Source organism: Nannospalax galili, unplaced genomic scaffold (genome assembly GCF_000622305.1).
Source record: "Nannospalax galili isolate Female #2095 unplaced genomic scaffold, S.galili_v1.0 scaffold397, whole genome shotgun sequence".
In the NCBI taxonomy this organism is placed as follows: domain Eukaryota; kingdom Metazoa; phylum Chordata; class Mammalia; order Rodentia; family Spalacidae; genus Nannospalax; species Nannospalax galili.
The window spans coordinates 1,815,134-1,838,851 of record NW_008341879.1 but is presented as its reverse complement, the minus strand read 5'-3'; the positions used below and the strand labels follow the sequence as shown (position 1 = coordinate 1,838,851).

At 40.0% G+C, this 23,718-nt stretch overlaps 1 protein-coding gene and 1 non-coding gene across 2 annotated transcripts in view; one reads left to right on the top strand and one right to left on the bottom strand.

Moving 5' to 3' along the window:
• Ythdf3 (YTH N6-methyladenosine RNA binding protein 3) overlaps positions 1–23,718 on the top strand; it is a gene marked incomplete in the record, with an annotated part of 34,796 nt that overhangs the window by 6,934 nt on the left and 4,144 nt on the right. The window contains 1 exon segment of the mRNA XM_017799227.2: positions 8,395–9,993. Within this exon segment, the coding sequence (XP_017654716.1) occupies positions 8,395–9,993 (1,599 nt within the window).
• Positions 6,143–6,273, bottom strand: LOC115071143. The gene has a single exon (XR_003850253.1). It is a non-coding gene; the product is annotated as a small nucleolar RNA SNORA38 (small nucleolar RNA).

Here is a 23,718-nt window from a genome sequence, read left to right as displayed (position 1 = left end):
GAAGTTTTCAATATTAAAGTAGTTTAATCCTTTACTATTGCAGTTGTGCATTTATAATTGTAGCAAATTAGAAGGCTTAGCTAGAAACTTATTTTTTTGAGATAGGTTCTCAGTGTGTAGTCCTAGCTGATCTGAACTTCCTGTGTAGACCAGGTCAGCCTTGAACTCACAGAGACCCTCCTGTTGCTGCCTCCCGAGAGGGCTGGAACTAAAAGATGTGCACCACCACACCCAACAGCTAGAAATTTTTACATGGACGGATCTGAACTTCCTGTGTAGACCAGGTCAGCCTTGAACTCACAGAGACCCTTCTGTTGCTGCCTCCCGAGAGGGCTGGAACTAAAGATGTGCACCACCACACCCAACAGCTAGAAATTTTTACGTGGATAGGGATTAGTTTGTGCTCTGAATTTTGGTTAAGTGTTGTATTTTTTAAAAATTTATCATGTCTATGAGTTTTGCCTGTTTGTATATAAGTGTACCCGTGTTGTGTGGTACCCACTGAGGCCAGCAGAGGACGTTGGATATTATGGAACTGGAGTTATGAATGGTTGTTAGCTGCCACGTGGGTGCTGGGAATTGAACCTGGGTCCTCTGCAAGAGCAACTCGTGCTCTTAATTACTTCAGCCACAAATGTTTTATTTCTTATTTTAGGCCTTCCAATTTGAATTTCATTAACAATTACTGCAAGTTTTAATATAATTTGGTAGTAGTAGAGAGTGGAATTAAGAACGTCATAAAAACTTCTTTATTGTGGACTTGGAGATTGATAACTGGTAACTTCTCCCCAAGTTCTGAGAGTTCAATCTATGACATATATGCATAGTATATATACAGCCCAGCCCTTTGAAGCTTTTGAGAATTTGTTTATAAGTTAAACATTAAAAAACAGTGAAATAGCTGGGCGTGGTGGCGCACGCCTTTAATCCCAGGGAGGCAGAGGCAGAGGCAGGAGGATCTCTGAGTTCAAGGCCAGCCTGGTCTACATAGTGAGTTCCAGGACAGCTGGGGCTACAGGGAGACCCTGTCTCAAAAAGACCGAAAAAACCCCCAAAACAGTAAAATAGTGGTACTTGATAGCTGCATACCATTTTTTTGCATACCATTTTTGCAGTCATGTCTATCATTAAAAATGTGTCATTGCTAGAAACAAATTTTGAAATAGAGTTTCAGCATTCATCAGTTTTATTACAGAGAATATTCACTTAAAAAAAGGAATGAAAAATATACCCTGAAGTCTTAAGTTAGGTTTATTTGTGTGTGAGTGTGTGTGTTTGGTGTTTTTAATTTTTTTTTTTCTTTTTTTTTTGAGACAGAGTCTACGTAGCCCTAGCTGACTTGGAACTCACAATGTAGGCCTCACTGGCCTGAAACTCAGAGATCTGCCTGCCTCTGCCTTCCCAGTGCTGGGATCAAAGATGTGTAACATTATGCCCAATCTAATTTACATTTTTAAAACTGAAAGAAAAAGGAACTAAATATTCCATGGAGCTGAGCAGTGCAGTCAGAACAAAAGTTCTGGTTTGTAGAATGTAGAATTCCTTTGTAGTTGTAGGTGTGGTTATCCTCAGCCTCTTGTTCCTTCTGGTGAGCTACTCTTCTCTTTCTGTTGAGTTACATTCCTAGCACACATTGGAGAGGAATAAAGTAAATGAGGAAGAATAAAATCTGTGATAGAATATGTTAGTGCTGAGCTGCTCTTGAAAGAATGAGAAAACTGATTTCAAGTTTATGTAACTATATGAACTCGGTGACAAATTTTTGTACCTTAGTTGTTAAAGAATATTTCCCTAGCTGGGCGTGGTGGCACATGCCTTTAATCCCAGCACTTGGGAGGCAGAGGCAGAGGCAGGAGGATCGTGAGTTTTTCAAGGTCAGCCTAGTCTACATAGTGAGTTCAGGTTAGCTGGGACTGCAGGGAGACCCTGTCTCAAAAAGACAAAAAAGAAAAAAAATATATATATTTCCCTGAAAAGTAGATCATTATTGTTGTGGAATATAGTGCAAGTTTTAAATATAATTAAAAAAATATTTTGCCTCATATCACCAGTTAACATACTTTATGGTGCTGTTTCCCACCTTCTGTGAGGAATTTTAGTACTACAAAATGTAAAAATTCTTCTTAAAATGACTTCCAAAGAACACAGTATGGTAGTGCATGCCTGTATGCCAAAATCTCAGCACTCAAGAGGCTGAAGGAGGATCCTGAGTTCTAGGGAGCTTGAGGTACAGAGTGAGATGCTATCTAAAAAAATGGTTTCCATTATCAGATAAATTTTCTTAAGGAGCTTTACTGTACTGTAAAAGACAACTTGGAATTGCTGCCCATAGGAGTTGTCTTACTTGTCCTATTTGGTAACATGTACTTCACTTCATATTTGTGGCTTAGAAGGGTTTTTCTCAAGAGTAGCTTTTGTCAGGATCTCTGGCATTCTGTAGTTTCTTCAGGAGCTACATAGAAGACACCAGGGGAGAGCTTTCTGTATCCCACCTGTGTGACAACTGTCTGCTTTTGTGTTTGTCCTGTATATTTTAATTCTTTACCAGATTTCACTTGTAAAAGTGTTTGAAAACAATTACTAAACGTCTTGTTTTGTGTGTGGTGGGAATTGAAACCAGCACTGTACATGTTTAAAACAGATACTCTACCACCAAGCTGTATCTTCCAAATCCCAGAACACCAGTATTTTTTGGTATTTTTTGTTTTGTTACTGAAACAGTATCTCACTATGTAACTCGGGCTGGCCTTGAGTTCATGATTTTCCTGCCTCAGCCTCCTGAATACTGGAATTACAGGTGTGCTTCACTATTGCCTGGACCCCTTAAGTTATTTTTTAGAGAATATGAGCAATAAATGAATTCATGTTACTTTGGGATAAAAACTTTATTGTGCCCTATAAGTGGAAAGATTTGAAATTTTAGATTTAGGGGGCTAGAGAGACTTAGCAGTTAGAATCAATGTACTGCCCTTGCAGAGGACCTGGCTTTTGTTCCCAGTACTCCACCTGCATGGTGGCTCATAACTGCCTGTAACTCCATTTCCAAGGGTTCCAGTACCCTCTTCTGGCCTCTGTGGGTTCTATTGCTCATGTGGTACACATAAACTCATGCAGGCACATACACATAAAAGTGAAAGTAATTCTTTAAACTTTAATATTTAATACTTTTTGGTGTTTTGCCAGTACTGGGGTTTGAACCCAGGGTCTTGGGTATGCTAAGCAAGTGTGCCATCATTCTGTGTTTGGAAGTCAGGAGTTTTTGAAGTACTACAGGTTCTTTTTTAAAAACATTTATTGAGCTGGGCATCATGGCGCACACCTTTAATCTCAGCACTTGGGAGGCACAGGCAGGTGGATCTCTGTGAGGTCAAGGCCAGCCTGTCTACATAATGAGTTCCAGGACAGCTGGGGCTACAGGGAAACTCTGTGTCAAAAAGATCCCATGGAAGTTGAGTCACAAATGGCTGTTAGCCACCATGTGGGTGCTGGGAACCGAATCCAGGTCTCCTATAAGAGCAGCTAGTGCTCTTAACCACTGAGCCATCTCTCCAGCCCCTGCCTCAGGTTCTTAATGGAAAGTAGTTTTTATTTTTCTTGTAGAAGTACTGTTTTTTTCCCCTCTCTCTCTGGCATGGGCATTGCTTGCAAGCAATAAGGACACTGAGTCTTGCATTTCTCTTGAGTGCCCCACCTCCCATGTTGCCATATAGGCTTAAATTTTCTTTGAGTCTGATTCTCACTATGCAGCTTGGGCTGGTCTGGAGCTTGCTATGCAGAGTGGCTGGCCTTGAACTCACAGAGATCCACCAACCCCTTCCTACAGAGTGTTTTTAGCATGAGTGCTGTGATAGTTTTTTTTTTTTTTTTCCTGAGACAAGATCTCCCTGTGGTTCCAGCTGGCCTGGATTTGCTGTGGAGACCTGCCTGGGCTTGAACTCACAGAGTTCTGCCTGCCTCTGCCTCCTAAGTTACTGGGATTAAAGGCTTTCAATTGCACACATTTATTAAGAGTTTAAAGTAGTGTTACAGTTTGTGGAGATATCAAGCTAGTTAAACTATTGTCACAAATATTTTTCCACATTTTCGATGTGTAAACACTTGAATTTTTACAATTAACCATTTGGAAATGAATAATAGATGTTAACTGTAGTTTCCGTTTGTAATGGGCTTCACCTTGGCCCTTCACCTTTGTACAGAGGTGTCATCACACTCTACTCTCAATGTGTTTTCCTCCCATGTTGTCTCCGCCCCTTCTTCCCAGCTAGTTTGTTTTTTTCTCCTTAGCAGTCCCTCCTGCTGTTCCTATGTATTCATCACCATCTGTTTCCCACCTCCCTTACTTAATCTTTTCCTTTTTTTTTCATTCATTCATTTATTTATTTTTGGTCTTTTTGAGACAGGGTCTCCCTGTAGCTTCAGCTGCCTGGAACTCGCTCTGTAGACCAGGCTGGCCTCGAACTCACAGAGGATCCACCTGCTTCTGCCTCCTGAGTACTGGGATTAGAGGCATGCGCCACCACGCCTGGCTTTTATTTTTATTTTATTTGTATGAATGTATTACATGCATTTATTGTATGTAAGCGGAATTCAGAAGAGTGCATTGGATCCCCTGGAATCAGTTGTTAGCCGTCATGTGGGTGCCAAGAGCTGAACCCAGGCACTCTGCCAGAGCACTAAGCTGTCTCTCCAGACCATTTGTGTTTTGAGACAGGATCTCACTGTGTAGGCCTGGCTGGCCGTGAACTCACAGAGATCCACCTGTCTCTGCCTCCCTAGTGCTGGGTTTAAAGACCACCCCCAGTTTTTTTTTTTTTTTCTATATTTTAATTTTGTTTGTGAGTGTATTGCCTGCATGTATGTAAGTACACCCCTGTCGTGCAGTGCATGTGGAGGCTAGAAGAGGGTGTCAGATCCCCTGGAACTGGAGTTAAATACAGTTGGTAGCTTTCATGTGAGCTCTGGGATCCAAACCTGGGTCCTCCGCAAGAACAGCTAACGCTGTTAACTGTTGACCGATTTGTCCAGCCCCCCTTGTTTTTTCGAGACAACGTCTCACATTTCCCACGTTGGCTCAAACTCGAAATGTTGCTAAAGATGGTCTTGAATTTCTGGTCCTGCCTTGTCTCCTGAATTCTGGGATAGTAAGTGTGCATTAGCACTTCCAATTTATGTGGTGCTGGAGATCTAACCCAGCACTTTGTGCATGCACTCTACCAACTGAGCTCTCTCCGCAACCCCTCAGTGTTTTTTCTTTAGGTGGTAACAAGTGACATATTAAGCAGGTCTTTGTCAGAGTTAGTATAATAGAGTTGCAGCCCTTATGTGGTTCTGAAGAATCAGAGAATCAGAATCATTTTAAAAGACAGAATATTGTATTAGGTTATAGACAGTGAGCAGATGGCAACAGTTGGGACATATTATTTATGTCACAAATAATAGTTGATTAGGGGCTTAGTGGTAGAACGATCTGGCATACCTTGCATGTGTGCCTGTACACAAACACACACACACACACACACACACACACAGCAGACATAGTAGTAAAATACTTATGTTTTTAATGATAAGTTTAAAATATTGAAAATGAGTACCAGGTAGTATCTGTGATGTTACTGTCACAAATTTTGTTATTTTTGTTATTTTTTTTTTTTTTTTTCGTGGGCTAGAGCTTGAACACCAGGGTTTCTTACATCCTAGGTAAATGCTGTGCCACTGAATTAATGTCCCCCAGCCTTTGATAAACTCTTTGGGATCGGGGAGGGGCTCCACAGAATAGTTTGAAGAATCCAACAGTGAAAACAGGCATGAACTAAGAATCTTATTCCAGGAAACTTAGTATCTACTTGTATAAATTAAGTTTAAAAACAAAAAAGTCAACCTTAATGGTATTGATCTTGTGAGACAATATGGACTAGTTACATTTTTTTCCACATTGAATAATTCTACAAATTCTTTTTTTTTTTTCCTGTCTGTCAAAAATGCCTCACAGGGGAGACCTAACAGTCTTCAACCACCTTTGGACAACCCTCAGTGCTCTACTACCTTTTTATTACAGATTTTTCTCAGAAGCCACTCCTTCCTTTAATAATCTCTAAATAACCTCCTTCCTGGGAGGGGTCAGACACCATCATAGCCACGGCTTCTCTGTGCCATGGTTCATCTCAAGCCTGTGGGGAGCAAGCTGGCCCCAGATTTCTCCAAATCTGCCTTTCTTTGCTTCCAAATTTTATGTGTCCAGGGACAGGGAACAAAAACCACATCTTTGTGGGAGGGTGATTCTTCAAATTCTAAAGTTCTGTTCTAATGCGACACAAAACCAGACCTGCCGGGCGTTGGTGGTTCACACCTTTAATCCCAGCACTGGGGAGGCAGAGGCAGGCAGATCTCTGTGAGTTCAAGGCCAGCCAGGTCTACATAGTGAGTTCCAGGACAGCTGGGGCTATAGGGAGACCCTGTCTCAAAAAGACCCCCCCCCCCCAAAAAAAAAAACCCAGATCTATGGGGCTGGAGAGTTGGCTCAGTAGTGAAGAGCACTGGCTGCCTTTGCAGAGGACCTGGGTTCAGTTCCCAGCATCCACATGGTGGCTAACAACTTATTCCAGTTCCAGGGGATCTAACGCCTTCTGGCCTCCACCGGCATTGCATGACAGGGATGCATTTACATACATGCAGGCAATACACACATAAAATAAAAATAACAAAATATTAAAAAAACAGACCTAAGAGCAAAGATTGAGAAATTTGATCAGATTTTTCTTTTACTTTAAAGAGTTGTAGTCTCTGTTTTTAAGTTAACTTTCATTGTATTTAGAGAATCAGAATCATTTCAAAATACATTTTCAAGGGACATTCTGAATATTTTTAAAATTTATTTGTAATTTTTTTAGATTTCAGAGAAATCATTAATATTTTTTATATTGGCTTGCAGAAATTTGGGGTATTCATGTCTTGAATTTTGGAAAATGCCTACACGTACAGATATTTAATAGTCAAATGAAGTTTGATTTTAATTGTAATTTTCCAAAAAATTTTAAGAGATTTATGTTTTCTAAGTTGAAAAATTTCTGATCAAGAAAACTAAAAGAATGGTGGTGTTCATAACTATAATCTCAGCACTTGGGAGGACCCCAGTGTTGCTGAGGCCAGGCTGAGTACATGGCGAAACAGAACCAGCTTTGGCTGTATTGTGAGACTTTGTTTCACCAGAACAAGAACAGGAAGTTTTAAGTGTGTAGCATAAGTATATGAGTACAAACAGTTTGACATGGTGTCCAGTTAAAGCAGCAGTAATAGGTTCCCCTTAGGGCCTGTGCTCTCCCTAGCCATGAGCTTTCTATCAGGTATACAGTGCCAGGCAGGAATTTCTCCTGTAGAGTGTGCCTCAGTCTAAGCAGAAAGCTGTTTACATCCATAATGCTCACACCATACTGCACTGGTGGACACTTCTTGCCTGGCAGATTGGTATAGCTTTATGGGGTCCACATCTGGATAAACTTTTCTCCCTCAGCAGCCTCAATGCCTTTATGACACTGTGAAAGCTAGCCAGCAGGGAGGAAGCTTCTAGTTCATTTTCAGCTTGATTTCTCTGTGTGCTACAATCAAAGCATGTGGTGTCTTCAACAGTAGGGTCTTACCTAGTTTTGGTGGGCAACGAAGACATGACAGCTGTATTTTGGGATCCTCTGGGGCCTCGTGATCAACAGCTCATAAAGAGGTACCCCATACTTGGCAGTGAAATTTTCGTTTAATAACCTGTGACTTCTGGAAGCAGCATTAAGATAAAGGGTGTATTTTGTTGAATTTCCTTTTCAAAATACGGCAGAGCAAAACAGTGTTGCATTTTGGTAGAGGCATAACATTGAGTTTTTTTTCTTCCTAGAATGTAGCATTTCTCCATTTTGTTTTTTCTTAAACTGGTGGTGAACTGGATTCTGTCATACTGCAATCTAATTCCTCTATGTGACATTGCTTAAAATACAGCTGCTTCTATGTTACAATTTTGTGCCTGCAAACTTACTAGCATTTTATAAAAATTGTATTTTTAAGTTGGGACAGAAGACTTGACACTTTAGACAAAAGTAATTACTATTGTACTAAAAATAATTCCTATTGTACTCTTATACTTCCCCCCTAAAGACTCCATGAACAATCTACAATAAGTGTTTAATATTACTCATCTATAGCTTGACAAAATGGCAGGAGGATTGTGAGTTTGAGGCCAGTCTGTGCTGTATAGTGAATTTGCGGCCAGCTATGCTGCAAGACTGTCTCAAAAGGAGGTGGGTAGAATAGGTACATCTCTTTCATTTATTTAAAATTTTAATATTTCATCTGTCTTTCTCCTCTCCTTTTAAGAGAACATTGCACTACTGATTGTGGTCTTCTGTTTTGCAGAGTAACAGCTATCCACCAATGTCAGATCCATATATGCCTAGTTACTATGCTCCATCCATTGGATTTCCATATTCTCTTGGGGAGGCAGCATGGTCCACAGCTGGAGACCAACCTATGCCATATCTGACAACTTACGGACAAATGAGTAATGGAGAACATCATTATATACCGGACGGTGTTTTTAGTCAGCCTGGGGCATTAGGAAATACCCCTCCATTTCTTGGTCAACATGGATTTAACTTTTTTCCTGGTAATGCTGATTTCTCTACATGGGGGACAAGTGGATCTCAGGGACAATCAACACAAAGTTCTGCTTATAGTAGCAGTTACGGCTATCCACCTAGTTCTCTTGGGAGAGCTATTACTGATGGACAGGCTGGATTTGGCAATGATACTTTGAGTAAGGTGCCTGGCATTAGTAGTATTGAGCAAGGCATGACTGGACTGAAAATTGGTGGTGACCTGACGGCTGCAGTGACAAAAACTGTAGGTACAGCCTTGAGCAGCAGTGGTATGACTAGCATTGCAACCAATAATGTACCCCCCGTTAGCAGTGCAGCACCTAAACCAACTTCTTGGGCTGCTATTGCCAGAAAGCCTGCCAAACCTCAACCGAAACTTAAACCGAAGGGCAATGTGGGAATTGGGGGTTCTGCCGTGCCACCACCTCCTATAAAACACAACATGAATATTGGAACTTGGGATGAAAAGGGGTCAGTGGTAAAGGCTCCACCAACCCAACCAGTTCTGCCTCCTCAAACTATAATCCAGCAGCCTCAGCCATTAATTCAACCACCGCCATTGGTGCAAAGCCAACTGCCTCAACAGCAGCCTCAGCCACCACAACCACAGCAGCAACAAGGACCTCAGCCACAGGCTCAGCCTCACCAAGTGCAGCCTCCACAGCAGCAGCTGCAGAATCGCTGGGTAGCTCCTCGGAACAGGGGAGCTGGCTTCAACCAGAACAGTGGAGCAGGCAGTGAAAACTTTGGTTTAGGCGTTGTACCTGTCAGTGCTTCACCTTCTAGTGTAGAGGTGCATCCAGTGCTGGAAAAGCTAAAGGCCATAAACAACTATAATCCCAAAGACTTTGATTGGAACCTGAAAAATGGACGTGTGTTTATAATTAAGAGCTACTCTGAGGATGACATACATCGCTCCATCAAGTACTCTATCTGGTGTAGTACTGAGCATGGTAATAAGCGTTTGGATGCAGCTTACCGTTCCCTGAATGGGAAAGGTCCACTCTATTTACTCTTCAGTGTGAATGGCAGTGGACATTTTTGTGGAGTGGCTGAAATGAAGTCTGTTGTGGACTATAATGCATATGCTGGTGTCTGGTCTCAGGATAAGTGGAAGGGCAAATTTGAAGTTAAATGGATCTTTGTTAAAGATGTTCCCAATAACCAATTACGACATATTCGCTTAGAAAATAATGACAACAAACCAGTAACCAATTCAAGGGACACTCAAGAAGTACCCCTAGAAAAAGCAAAGCAAGTGCTTAAAATTATTGCAACTTTCAAGCATACCACCTCAATCTTTGATGACTTTGCACATTATGAAAAGCGTCAAGAGGAGGAGGAAGCCATGCGAAGGGTAAGCATGAATACAGCAATTTTTGAGCGAACTTAAGAAATAACTCGGATCTCTGAATCACTTTTTTCCTTTCCAGGAGCACCCTTGCACTGAATTTGCTTCTTGCCTATTTACATTCCCCATTGAGTCTTGTGATTGGCAAAAACTAAATGAATTCTGCTAAAGAAACTTAACAGATTAGGACCTGTAATCATTAATCATCTTTCTCCTGTTCTGGAGAGCAAACCCAGAGCCTTGCAGATATTTAGCAAGCCAGCCTACCACATACTCCAGCCCTTCTAGTCACTAGTCTTAGATGTTAGTTTCATGAGAAAATTTATTTAAAATTTGAAGCAAATTGTTTTCAAATAGAAGTCTGTTGTTTATTTATGAGAAAGAGTTTTTTTTTTTTTAATATAAAGCTGTAGTATTTAATTTGTAAGGCTAAAGCACTTGTAACAAAACAGTAAGGGTTTGACATTAGAAAGGTAGATGAGATTTGGGAGGACATAGCCTTTAGGATTAGATTGTATAGTATTTGATTTTTCTCATTTTTGTTATTTCGGCTTCTGTGAGGTTTAGGGAGACTTCCCGAACTTAATATATTTGTGTCATATTGCCAGAATTTGATCACAGACAGGCTTGAGCTGTTTTCTGTTCTCAACTACGACATAAAATTGTCCTAGTTTTAGATGGGAAAAGAAGAGAGGTAGGTAGGAAGCAAATGTACACAAGTACATTTGTTTCTTTTGAAAACAGACAAGGGTGGAGCTAGAAACTTTTTCAGTACAAATAATACTCGCCACTATGGAAGGGCCTATGGGAAAATTAATATTAAAGCAGATACTTAACTGACTTGATGAAAAATGTTAGTGATTCATTTCTTTGTGTGGATTTAAATATCTTGTGGCTTCTTGGGTTCTGTGCAGCAGAGGAACTGCTTCAAACTATCAATTATCACTCAGTGAATTTTGTTGATATAGTAGTTTCCAGACTGTAAGCCTCTTAAACATTTTTTGGAGTGTTTCTTAAAAACACACCCCTTGCTGTATTTGGTAAGGACCTTAACACTAAGGTGTTTCTGAAAAGCACTCAGGATGACTGATGTCTGTGTTTGCTGTATTGAATTGTTAGAAACTTTGCTTTGGAGTGATGCAGATTGCTGTTTGCAGCTCTGTGGAACCATTTAAATGAATTGCTGCATGTAATTAAAGTTTTCTCCTAGCTAAGTGTGGGAAGTGAGGAAAATAGGATCAGAAGTTGCTAGTGAGTTTTTGAGCTTAGTGACTGAGTAAGTGGTCAGATTTTAATTGCGGATACAGGATAGTGCATCAGGAGAAATGATTGGGAATATCAAAGATGAGATGCAGGTAAAGATACCATTTTGGCATGTGCTTAGTTTTACAATAACTGCCTTGATTTAAGCAATTAAGAGAGATGGTGAGTCAGACTTGGTAGCTTTCTGTTCTTAAACAGCTGACTTTTGAAGGTGGATGAGATTGTCTAGGAGAAAAAGGTAAATGGCAAGGAAATATTTTACCAGTTTTTTCCACTACCCAGGAGACAGCCTTATATGTCTTCTTACCTCTTTTTACCCAGTCTGAAAATTAGTCCCAGTTTTAGTGTTTTCATATCTAGTTACCTCAGAGATCTTTATGACAGATGTACCTCCGTGTATTACTTTATACACAACAGAGGCACATTGATTTTTTTTTAATTTATTTTTATTTTATGTGTCTGAGTGTTTTGCCTGCATGTATGCAAGTGCACCCGTGTGTGTACTGCCTGCAGAGGCCAGAAGAGGTATTAGATATCTTGGAACTGAAGTTATAGATGTTAGCCAACTTGTGGGTACTGGGACCTAAACCCAGGTGCTCTGCTCTTAACCATCTTTCCAGCTCCAGAAAAATGTTAATTTTTACATTTATGTTGTTTCATCATTACCTACTCATACTTTAAGTGTAGTTTAGTAATACTTTTTTTGTTTTGTTTTTATTTTTTGAGACAGGGTGTACATAGTCCTGGCTGGTCTGGTACTCACTGTGTAGATCAGGCTGACCTCAAACTCACAGAGGTCTACCTGCCTCTCTCATGGAGGAGAGACCTCCTCTCAAACTCACGGAGGTCTACATACGTTAAAGGTATGCTCCACCATGCCCAGCCTTAGTAATGGATTTTGCAAAAGCCCTTCTAGAGTAAAAATGAGTCTTTTGGCTATCATATGTGAATAGGAGTTTTGCTGGACCTAGAATTCTTGACAGTTTTTTCACTTAAAATATTGTAGGCTTTGCTTTAAGCTAGTTTTATGTTATGGAGAAGTATAAGCTTTCTTTTTTTAAATTTTATTTATTATTTTTATTTTATGTGTATGAGTGTTATGCCTGCATGTATGTAAGTGCACCCATGTCAGGCAATGCCCATGGAGGACAGAACAGGCTGGCAGATCCCCTGGAACTGGAGTTACAGACAGTTGTTAGCTGCCATGTGGGTGCTGGGATTTGAATCCAGGTCTTCCGCAGGAACAGTCAGTGTTCATAACCGCTGAGCCATCTCTCCAGCCCAGTATAAGCTTTCTAAACTGGCCCCAGCATAAAATCTTTTGCAGTTTATGCTGTATCAGCTCTGCTCTCTTCATTTACTACCCCATTGTGTGTATACACTGCTGCGTTTACCCAACTTTTGAAAGATAGTTTGGTTGTATCTAATATGGGGGAGAATAAAACTCATAAGTATATGCATATGCCCTTAAATTGTTTTTTAATCATTCGATAAAGTTCACTTCAGGGTGTGGAGCTTTCAGTCTTAACATGGGTGGATTGGCATAACCACCCTCATAGTTAGGACACAGAAGAGTTCTGTCATCTTCACAAGCTGCCTCCTTATGTCTTTTGTATTTACATCCTTCCACCATGCCTCTGGTGGCTACTGATTGTGACTGGGTTTATTTGGGGAAAGAAGGAACCCTTCTCAAGTCAAGTATCATTTAGATCAGGTATTTGCTCCAGAATAGGTACTGTGCCCTGCCGCCTCATAATTCCTGATGCTGGTTGCATATACCCTTATTGATAGTAAATGATAGGAATGGGAGACTCATGCTATAAGTTTAGTCACTCATAGCCTGAGGAGAGTTGATAAAAAAGAACACCAGTATTATGAATACTGCTAAGTATTTGAGTTTGAAACCATTAAGAAATCAGTTTTCCAGTCTTTTTATAGTAACTGGTTGGCTCATGAGGTATCATATATCCTTGCCTAGTTTTTTTCCAGGTTCTATTAACCCTTGTCATGGTAGAATATGTAGGTTTTTCATAGTGTATCTCCTCTGTGAAATGCTTGTGTTTGCACTTGAGCTTTTCAGTATAGTTTCAGAAAACTTTGGTGTCTATGTCAATGAAGGAGAATGTGCTCCCTGTCTACATCTTGTGTGACCACAAATGAATGGCCTTTTGTTAAGATTTCTTTTATTTTATTTAATAAATTTTAATTTATTTTATTGAGCTTTTTAAATTTCATACATTTCCCACTAAAATCCAGACCCCCTCCCCCATCCATGCTTCATCCCACCCCACCCCCACTGAATGCTCAGGTTTTAGAATTTGTTTTAATAAAAGTAATTGTAAATCATTATGTCTTTCTAATATTTGTAACTGAAAAATCTCAAAACTTCTTTTCTGCATTGATCCCTGAGCCTTGGAAGCTTGAAATAGCTGTCCTAGTCAGGAATAAGCACTCTACGGCCTTTTATTCTCTGTACATTGGCTAATTGTAGGTCTCTGTTAATCACCATCGTCTGCATAAGGGTAAAGAAAATTTGAAGAGCTATTTTTCTGTAAAGTTTTAAGAAATTTAAACATAACTGACCAAATATTAAGAACATATACTGGGGCTGGAGAGATGGCTTAGCAGCTAAGAGCTCTGACTGCTCTTGCAGAGAACCCAGGTTCAGTTCCTGGCACCCACATGGTGGTTGACAACCATCTGTAGCTCCAGTTCTAGGGATTCTGATGCCTTCTTCTGACCTCTGCAGCATTGTACGACATGGGTGCCCTGAAACACATGCAGGCAGTACACTCATACACATAAAAAAATAGTAATAAAATTATTTTTTAGAAAAGAACATATAGCTGGCGCACACCTTTAATCCCAGCACTTGGGAGGCAGAGGCAGGTGGATCCCTGTGAGTTCAAGGCCAACCTGGTCTACATAGTGAGTTCCAGGACAGCTGGGGCTACAGGGAGGGAGACCCTGTCTCAAAAAAGACCAAAAAAAAAAAAAAAGCACATATACTGATGCCAGGTATCGTAGTGCACACCTGTAATTCCAGCACTTAGGAGACAGAGTTAGGAGAATCAGAAGTTCAAGGTCATCTTTGAGTACATAGAGTGTTTAAGACCAGTCTGGACTATATGAATTACTATTGCCAAAAGATGACTGCAGGGGCTTGGGGCTTTTGCTGTTAAGTCAGACAGACCGCATGAGTTTGATCCCGGGGATCCATATGGTAGAAAAAGAGAACTGACCCCTCAGGTTGTCCTCTGATCTCCGCATGTGCACTATGGCACGTGTATTCTCCCAAATAAATAAATAAACAAACAAACAAATAAATAAAATTAAAAAAAATTAAAGGTGTTTGATAGTATCAAATGTTGGAAAGATAGTAAAGAAACAATACCTTAAACAATTGAGAACTGGAAACACTGATTTTTCTTATACATTGGATTTTATTTATTTTTATAACTCAGGAATATATACCTTAAAAGCCTCAGATACTCAAATAGTAAGTGTAAGAATGTTACTGGGGACACAGTCAGAATAGCAGAACACTGGAACAATCCAAATGTCCCCCGTAGGGAAATGGCCAAATTAACAGTGGCACACTAATCCTTGAGCAGAATGACCCGATGATAGCACAGTCAAGAGTGTGGGTGAAGCTTTTCTTTCTTCACCTTTTTTGTCTGTAATTTAAGTTTACTTGGAGGAAATAGTTTGTACAGTGCACATACCCTTTGTCCAGAATTACCTGTTGTTGACCTTCTGCAATTACGTTATGTTTTTTGCAACCTCTTGATTGTAATTGTGTTTATTGTGACTCAGCCCTCTCTCTAAAACAGTATAGTTGTATTTGCTAAGAATGAAGAAAGTCTCTTACATAGCCACTGTTCTTGTCAGTTGATTTAGGGTCCATCTTTTCCTCCAGTAGAGGATATAGTTTGTGATTAGGTAAAGGACCTGAAATAGTTAAAACAATTTCACTAGATTGAGAAGATTTACAATAACTAGACTTCAGATTTTTGAGGAGAATTTTTTACTGTCCTTTTATATGTTTCATAGTTTAAAATTTCCATTTAGCTTCATTCACTTCTTCTTCCCTTGGCTTTGCACATACTGTGCAAGCTTTGCAACACTAAGCCACATTCCCATTATTGGGTTTTTGAGACAGGATCTGAGGGTGAACTTCAAACTGGTCTTGAATTTGGTATGTAGCCCAGGTTAGCTTCAGTTCATCATGATTCTCTTTTATTTCACCTCCCAAATGGTGAAATTACAATTATACTTTACCATACCTAGCTTTTTCTTGATATTTTTGAGCCCTTTATAATGCTGAAGACTTCTGTCTTCCCTTGTCATTACTGGATTGTTTTATTCACTGACTTTCTCCCTCCTGATTATTTTGGCAATGGGAGTTCTCCAACTTGCTTTCCCAGGCAACAAGGTGCCCTATGGAGGAGTCAACTTGGCCTATCCTTGTTTGCCTATATAGAATGTCAGGTCTTTGCTTCAGAATGAGGCGTTTAAGAGAAAGCCTGCCAGTTAGTCCTTGTATAGCTCTTAGCTCATTCCTAGGTGCGGACACATTCTTACATTTGAAGAGTCAATAGACACTGCAAAGGAAGGATAATCAAAACTTTTCTTTTATGACCCTGGGTGCTGAAATGTCAGTCTTATTAAAGGGTGAAGTAGAGGGAGTATAGAATTGCATTATGAAGTTCAGTTTCATAAGAACTTACTACATTCTCTTAAGGATCAAAGAGGCTTTTTAGCAGAATGAAGAAAACTGAAGAAGTAATGCCTGGTAGCTATTGGTTATGAGAAGAAATATCTCACCAGAGAGACAGTGAGTCAGACAGGTTTGTAGTACATCTCAAGACTTTCGGTGCCTTGCTTTGTTACTCAAGCCTAGCAGACAGAATGGGCCTTTAGGGGAACTGCTGACCTTGGCAAGATGAAGGAATCTAGAGAGGGAGGGAGGGAGGGAGGGAAAGAAAAAACTCTAGATGATCTTTGTTAGCACAGAAGTACAAGCTGATGGAGAACAGGACTGAGTTTGCTCTCTGCACTTCTCTTTTATCTAGAAAAATGTGCACATAGGTTTTAAGTAAGTATCTGCTAAGTGAGTAAATGCTCTGAAGAATATCTTTTCGCAAAGTGAATGTCTTAGAACTTTTCCTATTTGTTCTAATCTCTGTAGTATTTACTTGGTCTTTCAGTGTGTGTAAAAATGTTCCCTATTGGGTTTCCATTTGTAGAAATAAGTTATAAAAAATTCAGTTCTAGCCAAATTCTGTGCTAGCCATGCATGATGTTGCATGCCTTTAATACCAGCTCTTGTGAGGCAGAGACAGACAGATCTCTGTGAGATAGAGGCTAGCTTGGTCTATATAGCAAGTTCCATGCCAGCTGGGGCTGCAGGGAGACCCTGTTTCAAAAAACAAACAAAAAAACCCAATTTTAGTTAGAACATTAAGGGATAGAGTGAGGAGGCAGGGTAAATTCATGCACATTTTAATTTTTCTGGAGGTAATACAGTTGATTGTTTAAATATAGTACCTTGGCCATATTGTTTACAGTCATAAGCATAGTCACTAAAAGGACTAAAAACTGTATGGCCTCATGTATAGGAACAGGAAAAGAACTGAGGTGTAATACTGATTTTGAGGAACCAGTCATAAAATGCAATAGGAAATGATAGTGTCTGAATTGGTAAGTCAGCTATTTTATATATAGCGTACAGTTATAATGGAACATAGCTAAGGGCCTTAAAATGGAAATGGTGGGAAGGAAGACAGGAAATTTCCTCTTCAATGCTAGGTAAGTTTTTACCACTGAGCTATACCCCAAGCCCACAATCCTAATGTATTATCTTTTTGTTTTCAAATATTTTATTTATTTTTATTTTATGTGTATATGTGTATTGCCTGCATGTAGGTAAGTGCACCTGTGTTGTGCAATGCCCGTGGAGGACAGAAGAGGCTGTTGGATCCCCTGGAACTGGAATTATGGACAGTTGTTAGCTGCCATGTGGGTGCTGGGATTCGAACCTGGGTCTTCTGCAAGAATAGTCAGTGTTCTTAACCGTTAAGCCATCTCTCCAGCCCCCAAATACATGTTGCTTTCATTTTTTTTTCTTTCTTTTAAAAAATATTTTATTATTTTTATGTGTATGAGTATATTGCCTGCATCTAGGTAAGTGCACCTGTGCCGTGCAATGACTGCAGAGGACAGAAGAGGCTGTCGGATCCCTTGGAACTGGAGTTACAGACAGTTAATAACTGCCATGTGGATGTTGGGATTCGAACCAGGTCTTCTGCAAGAACAGCCAGTATTCTTAACCTCTGAGCCATCTCCAGCCCCTTAATTTATTATCTTAACTTGCCTTTAGAAGAATTATTTACATGCTCTGTTTTATGGTGGTAAAGCTAGTTAATTGGAAGTAATGAAAGAACTAAGTCCTAAGTATATTTGTCCAGTATAAATTCAAGTTATCCTTGTAGTAGCATATTCTTTAGGTTTATGAGAATTGTCCATTCTAGTACTGAATGAATCATTTTGATCCTGTTTTATTATTACTTATGTAAACCCTTATCAGGAAACAGTGTAGTGTGAGGTTTTAGTTTAACAGCTGTCAGTTTTGTTTCTGTTGCTGTGACAGGATACCCTGACAAAAGCAAATTAGGGGAGAAAGGGCTTACTGGAGTTCACAGTCCCACTTCCAACCTGAGAGCTGGCCGGCCACATTGCATCTGTAGTCAGGAACAGAGAGCAGAGGGTGCTTCTGTGCCAGCACTTAGCTCACTCATTCTCATCAGTTCAGGGCCCAACTCAGGCAGTGATGTTAACATCCTTTAGGCTGGATTTTCTTACCTCAGTTAACCATTAAGAAAATCTCTCACAGGCATGCTCACTAATCAAGCTAATCTAGACTGTTTCTCATCAAGACTTGTTTCTGAGGTGATTCTAGATTGAGTTAGGTTGACAGCTGAAATAACCTATCACAGTAGCTGTTAATACCATATATATTTTGTCATTTTTTTCCCCTTTGGTGCTTCTGGGCATTAAACCCAGGGCCTTGAGCATACCAGGCAAGTACTCCATTACTGAACTACATTTCAGCTTCTGTGAGTTTTTAACTTAGCGCCAACTATGTCCTTGAACTTCTTAAACATTTATCAAGTCCCCCAGAAAGAGATAGAGCCCAACAACTTATTCAGAAATAAGCAAGGTATAATTATAATAAAATCTCTGTTAAATTCTAAATTTAGTCAAGTATGGTATTGCATTCCTATAGTTCCAATGGAAATAGGAGGCTCAAGAGTCATTTTTGGTTACATAGTGAGTTGGAGGACAGTCCTAGCTACTTGAGGCCATCTCTTTAAATAAGTACATAAGTAAATAAACGAATAAATAATAAACCCTGTAGACTTTTCTAGGTTATTATCACATTGTTAGGTATTTCTACAGATTAAAATTTCATTCCCTTTTATTTATGTTTGGAATAACTTTGTTTCTACAGTGAAATGTTAGATACTCAAAATTTATGTTATTTTTTTTTTAAACTTAAAAATTTTTTTTTAAGTGTATGTGTATGGCCTGCTGTAGGTAAGTGCACCTGTGTTGTGCAGTGCCCACGGAGGTCAGAAGAGGCTATTGGATCCCCTGGGACTGGAGTTAAGGACAGTTGTTAGCTACCATGTAGGTGCTGGGATTCAAACTGGGGTCTTCTGCAAGAACAACCAGTGTTCTTAACCACTGAGCCATCTCATCCCTCAAATTTGTTATTAAAAAAAAAACAAACAAAAACCTGTGGTTAACACAGAAACTCAGAGCTGAACAAAGTGCAGAGAATGAAGTGTCAGTGGAGTGCTCAGCCACAGATGGGAAATCTGTATCATACCTCCTCTCTGCAAGGCTCCTGGAGACTGAAAGGGAGTGGAAAAATTCTAAGAGCCAGAGGTCAGGGAGGAATGGAGTGAAGCAGTGTCCTCTGGACATGATAGGACTGCTGCACTCATGAGCTCAGCAGTATGGTTACCTGAACAAGAGCAAGCCAGTCAGCATTGTACTTGGGAGAGTGAAGGGGCTCAGGAGCCTCCACCCCTAACTGGGGAGCTATTGACAGTTGATGATTCTGGGGGAGAGTCACTTTTCTTTGAGACTGTGGCCCTGGGTAGGTCAGCTGTGCTCCAGTGCATGGTTCCACACCCATGTGTATATGGGCCCCACAAATTGGATGTGATTAGGTTTTTTTTTTTTTAAAAAAAGGTGGGGGGGCTGGAGAGATGGCTCAGTGGTTAAGAACACTGGCTGTTCTTGCAGAAGACCCTGGTTCGAATCCCAGCACCCACGTGGCAGCTAACCAATCTCTGAAATTGCTTCATTTCATAATACAAGTTTAGGCACTAGAACTTAGCCATTCTAGATTCTATTATACTAGTACATAAAAGGATAAGAATCCTATTAAGAAAGTTCAAAACAACCTCTTTTTTCAAAAGCATAATACTTGGCCATATCACACCTTTAATCCCAGCAGTCTGGAGGCAGAGGTAGGCAGATCTGTGAGATCAAAGCCAGCCTGGTCTACATATCAAATTCCAGGCCAGCTGGCGATACAGGGAGACCATGCCTCAAAAACAAGTAAACCATGAGCATTGTTCTTTCCCTGATGACTGAATTTGTTTCATGTGACAAAATCAGTCTGTTTTCTTGACACTCTTTTTTTTTGCCTTTTGCGCTAAAAGTGAAAGAAAAGCTACAATGTTGGGACAGAACATGCCAGAAGCTTACCTTGGTATTGTAGAATTAAAGGTGGTGAACACATGCTCAGGCTTTTGAGTGGCTTTTTTAAAAAATTATTTTTATGTGTATGAGTGTTTTTCTTGCATGTGTGTAAGTACACCCATGTTGTGCAAAGGCTGGAAGAGGGTGTTGGATCTCTGGAACTGGAGTTATAGATAGTTGTTAGCTGCCATGTAGATGCTGGGAATTGACTCCAGGTCCTATGGAAGAGTGGCAAGTGTCCCTATCTGCTGAGCCATTTCTCCAGCCCATGGCTGAAGTTTTTAATCCATCTCTTACTGTCCCTGTCCTACGTTTTTTTTTTGAAATGTGTATATATATATGGTTTACTGGTTGTTCTTGCAGAAGACCTGGGTTCGAATCCCAGCACCCACATGGCAGCTAACAGTTGTCCATAAATCCAGTCCCAGGGGATCTGACAGCCTCTTTGGACCTCCGCGGGCATTGCACGACACGGGTGCACTTACCTACATGCAGGCAATACACAAATACACATTTTAAAAAAAAAGAAGGTAAACATTGCATTTTCTGAATCACTGTAGATTCTGTCCTAAAAGTGTGTCTAAGTGTCCTTTTCTGCCTTATCAGTAGGTACTTAGTCCTCCACCAGGTGCACTGGATGGTTGTCCTTTGTAATGCAGCTTTCCTTAATCTCTTTTAGCTCTCAGTAGCAGTTTAATTATGATGCCAGTTGTATAATGCATTCCTCATTTTATATCAGCAGGAATCAGTGAGGTCATTGATAGCCTATCATTTCTTAGCCTCTTGTTTATGCTGATCTGTAGTTGATAGCCTCACTGTAAATACCTCACTGTATTTGAATAATGTGTACTTAATATTAAAAGTATAAGGCACATACCCTTTTGGTAGTGTAAGTGTGGGTTTTTAAAAAAATCTTTCTGTGTATATGTGTAGTGTATGTGCATATGTGCATGTTTGTGGGTACCTGTGTGCATTGAGGTTAGGACAGTTTTCATGTGGCAGTCATCACCTTGGACCTTGTGTCTAGTGGACCTCGTGTCTAGTATTGCTTAACCATTACATATACCAGACTAGCTCTCCTGCCAGCTTCCAGGTATTCTCCTAGCTCATCTCAGGGATTACAGATAGACTCATGTCTGGCTTTATGTGGATTCCGGAAACTCCGGTCTTTACCCTTAAACAGCAAGCACTTTGCCCACTTGAGCCATCTCCGCAACCCTGTTACTGTTTTGAAAGAAACGGATCTTTAGATTTGAGTCTCAAGTTTTGATGGACATTAGTAACAAATTTGTGTCCCTCTTATCTCCAGACCCATCTATTCTGTGATAGCCTCAGTTACTCATGAATATCTTTAAAAACAAAATCTATAGCTGGGCAGGGTGATGTACACTTTTAATCCCAGCACTTGGGAGGCACAGGCAGGCTGCTCTCTTGAGTTCAGGCCTGGTCTACAGCTGATACTGCAGGGAGATGCTATCTCAAAAAGACAGGATTGTTTTTAATGTGTATGAGTGTATTGCCTGCATGTATGTAAGTGCAGTTGTGTCATTCAGTGCCTGAGGAGGCCAGAAAAGGGTGTCAGATCACCTGGAACTGGAGTTGTTAGGATGGTGCTGGAAACCAGATCTGGGTCTTCTGGAAGACAGCCAGTGCTCTTAATTGCCAAGCCATCTCTCCAGCCCCCTACTCATAAACATCCTAAATTTAGATAACTCCTGTTTCTTTGCCTGCCCCAGACTTTCCCCATTTTTTAGAGGGTAGGGTGCCATGGTGTTTCTTTTCAAAATAATTGTGTATACCTGTATGTATGTGTATTGTGTATGGGTGTGCATGAAGTGTGTGCATGTGTTGGGGTTCCTTTCACAGCATGTGTATGGAGGTCAGAGGACAGCTTTGTGGAATTGATTCTCTCCTTCCTTTATGTGGGTTTGGGGATTGAATTCAGATCTCCAGGGTTGCACAGTAAGTACCTTTGCTCACTGAGCCATCCTTCCAGCTCCATACTTCTCTTCCTTACCTCTGATCTAATCCATCAGTAAGTCTTGTTGGTCATGCTTATGAAATTTATCCTACATGTAAATGTTTCTCATTGACACTGCCTTTTAAAAAGTTGCCCGTTTTTGTCTTAATCTTTTAGACTGGCATATTCTCATTTAGAGCTCTTTTATTCCATTTTAAAGATGATGTTTATACTTTGATTTACTTGGTTTTTCAGACATGATCTCCTGTGTATCCCATTCTGGCCTCAATCTCATCATCCTGCTTTAGCCTTAGATGCTGAGATAACAGGTGGTATGCCACAATGACTTTCAAATCCAACATTTACCAGTTTTCCTATAAAAGAATCAGCTCTTAATTGTTGTGTTGAGTTGGTTAACAAGCACATTGCATCTTAACTTTTTCTTTGTAATTCCACATATGAAAAATTTAAATACTTTGGAGGGCCTGTACTTAACATTTTTATTACATTCATAGAAAAATCTTCTGATTTCAGTATCATTTTAAAAAATATTATTTTTATTTTATGAGTATGAGTATATTGCCTACCACGTGTATAAGTGCACCTGTGTTGTCCAGTGCCCACGGAGGTCAGAAGAGGCCGTCAATCCCTTGGGACTGGAGTTACAGACAGTTGTTAGGTGCCATGTGGGTGCTGGTAATTGAACACAGGTCCTCTGCAAGAGCAGCCGGTGTTCTTAACCACTGAGCCACCCCTCAGTATCATTTTTTAAAGACTTAAAAGATGTAAGAATTTTCAAGTATGCATAAATTTTTTTTTTTAATCTATTTTCCTTTTGAAGTTGGTGTTCAAAAATGGAGCTTGTATAAAACTGGTTCTTTGGGCTTGGCAATATGATTCAGTGGGTAAAGGTGTTTGTTATCAGACTTGATGGTGACTTGAGTTTGATCAGTGGAATCCACATGGTGGAAGGAGAGAACTGATTCTTGCAAGTTGTCCTTTGCCTTCCACACACATGCTGTAGCACATATATACCCTCACACATATGCAAAAATATTGAAATGTTTAAAGTTAAAAAAAAATACTGATTCTTGGCATTATTAGGGCTTGCTTTCTGGTCTGCCATGTACTTTTTGTAGTATTCACTCTAATTACTTTGAGGTTTCTGTGTTCTTTTATAGTTAACTTTTTACTTACTTGGCTGTGTTTACTAAGAAAATATGTTAAATAACTCATCATGAATTTGTTAAGCTTTTAATTCTGGTTGTTAAAACCTATAATTGTGTTAGCTTAATATTGTTAGATTTTTTTTCAAAAACTTCAGTATAGGGTTTATACCATTTCTATTTATTTTTTAATTTTATGCGTATGCATGTATTGCCTGGGTATAGGTAAGTGCACCTGTGTCATGCAATGCTCGCGGAGGTCAGAAGAGGCTGAAGTCAGAAGAGGCTGTCGGATCCCCTGGAACTGGCATTACAGACAGTTGTTAGCTGCCATGTGGGTGCTGAGATTCGAATCTGTGTCTTCTGCAAGAACAACCAGTGTTCTTAACCGCTGAGCCATCTCTCCAGTCCCAGGATTTATACCATTAAATGACCATTTTTATCTAAACAGTGGCTTTTGTCTCTGACTTTTGTCTGACATTAGTATAAGTTCTATGATTCTTCATTTGGTTTGTGTTGTAATGTGTGTCTACTATTTTTTTGTATTCTTGTGCTTTAGATTTA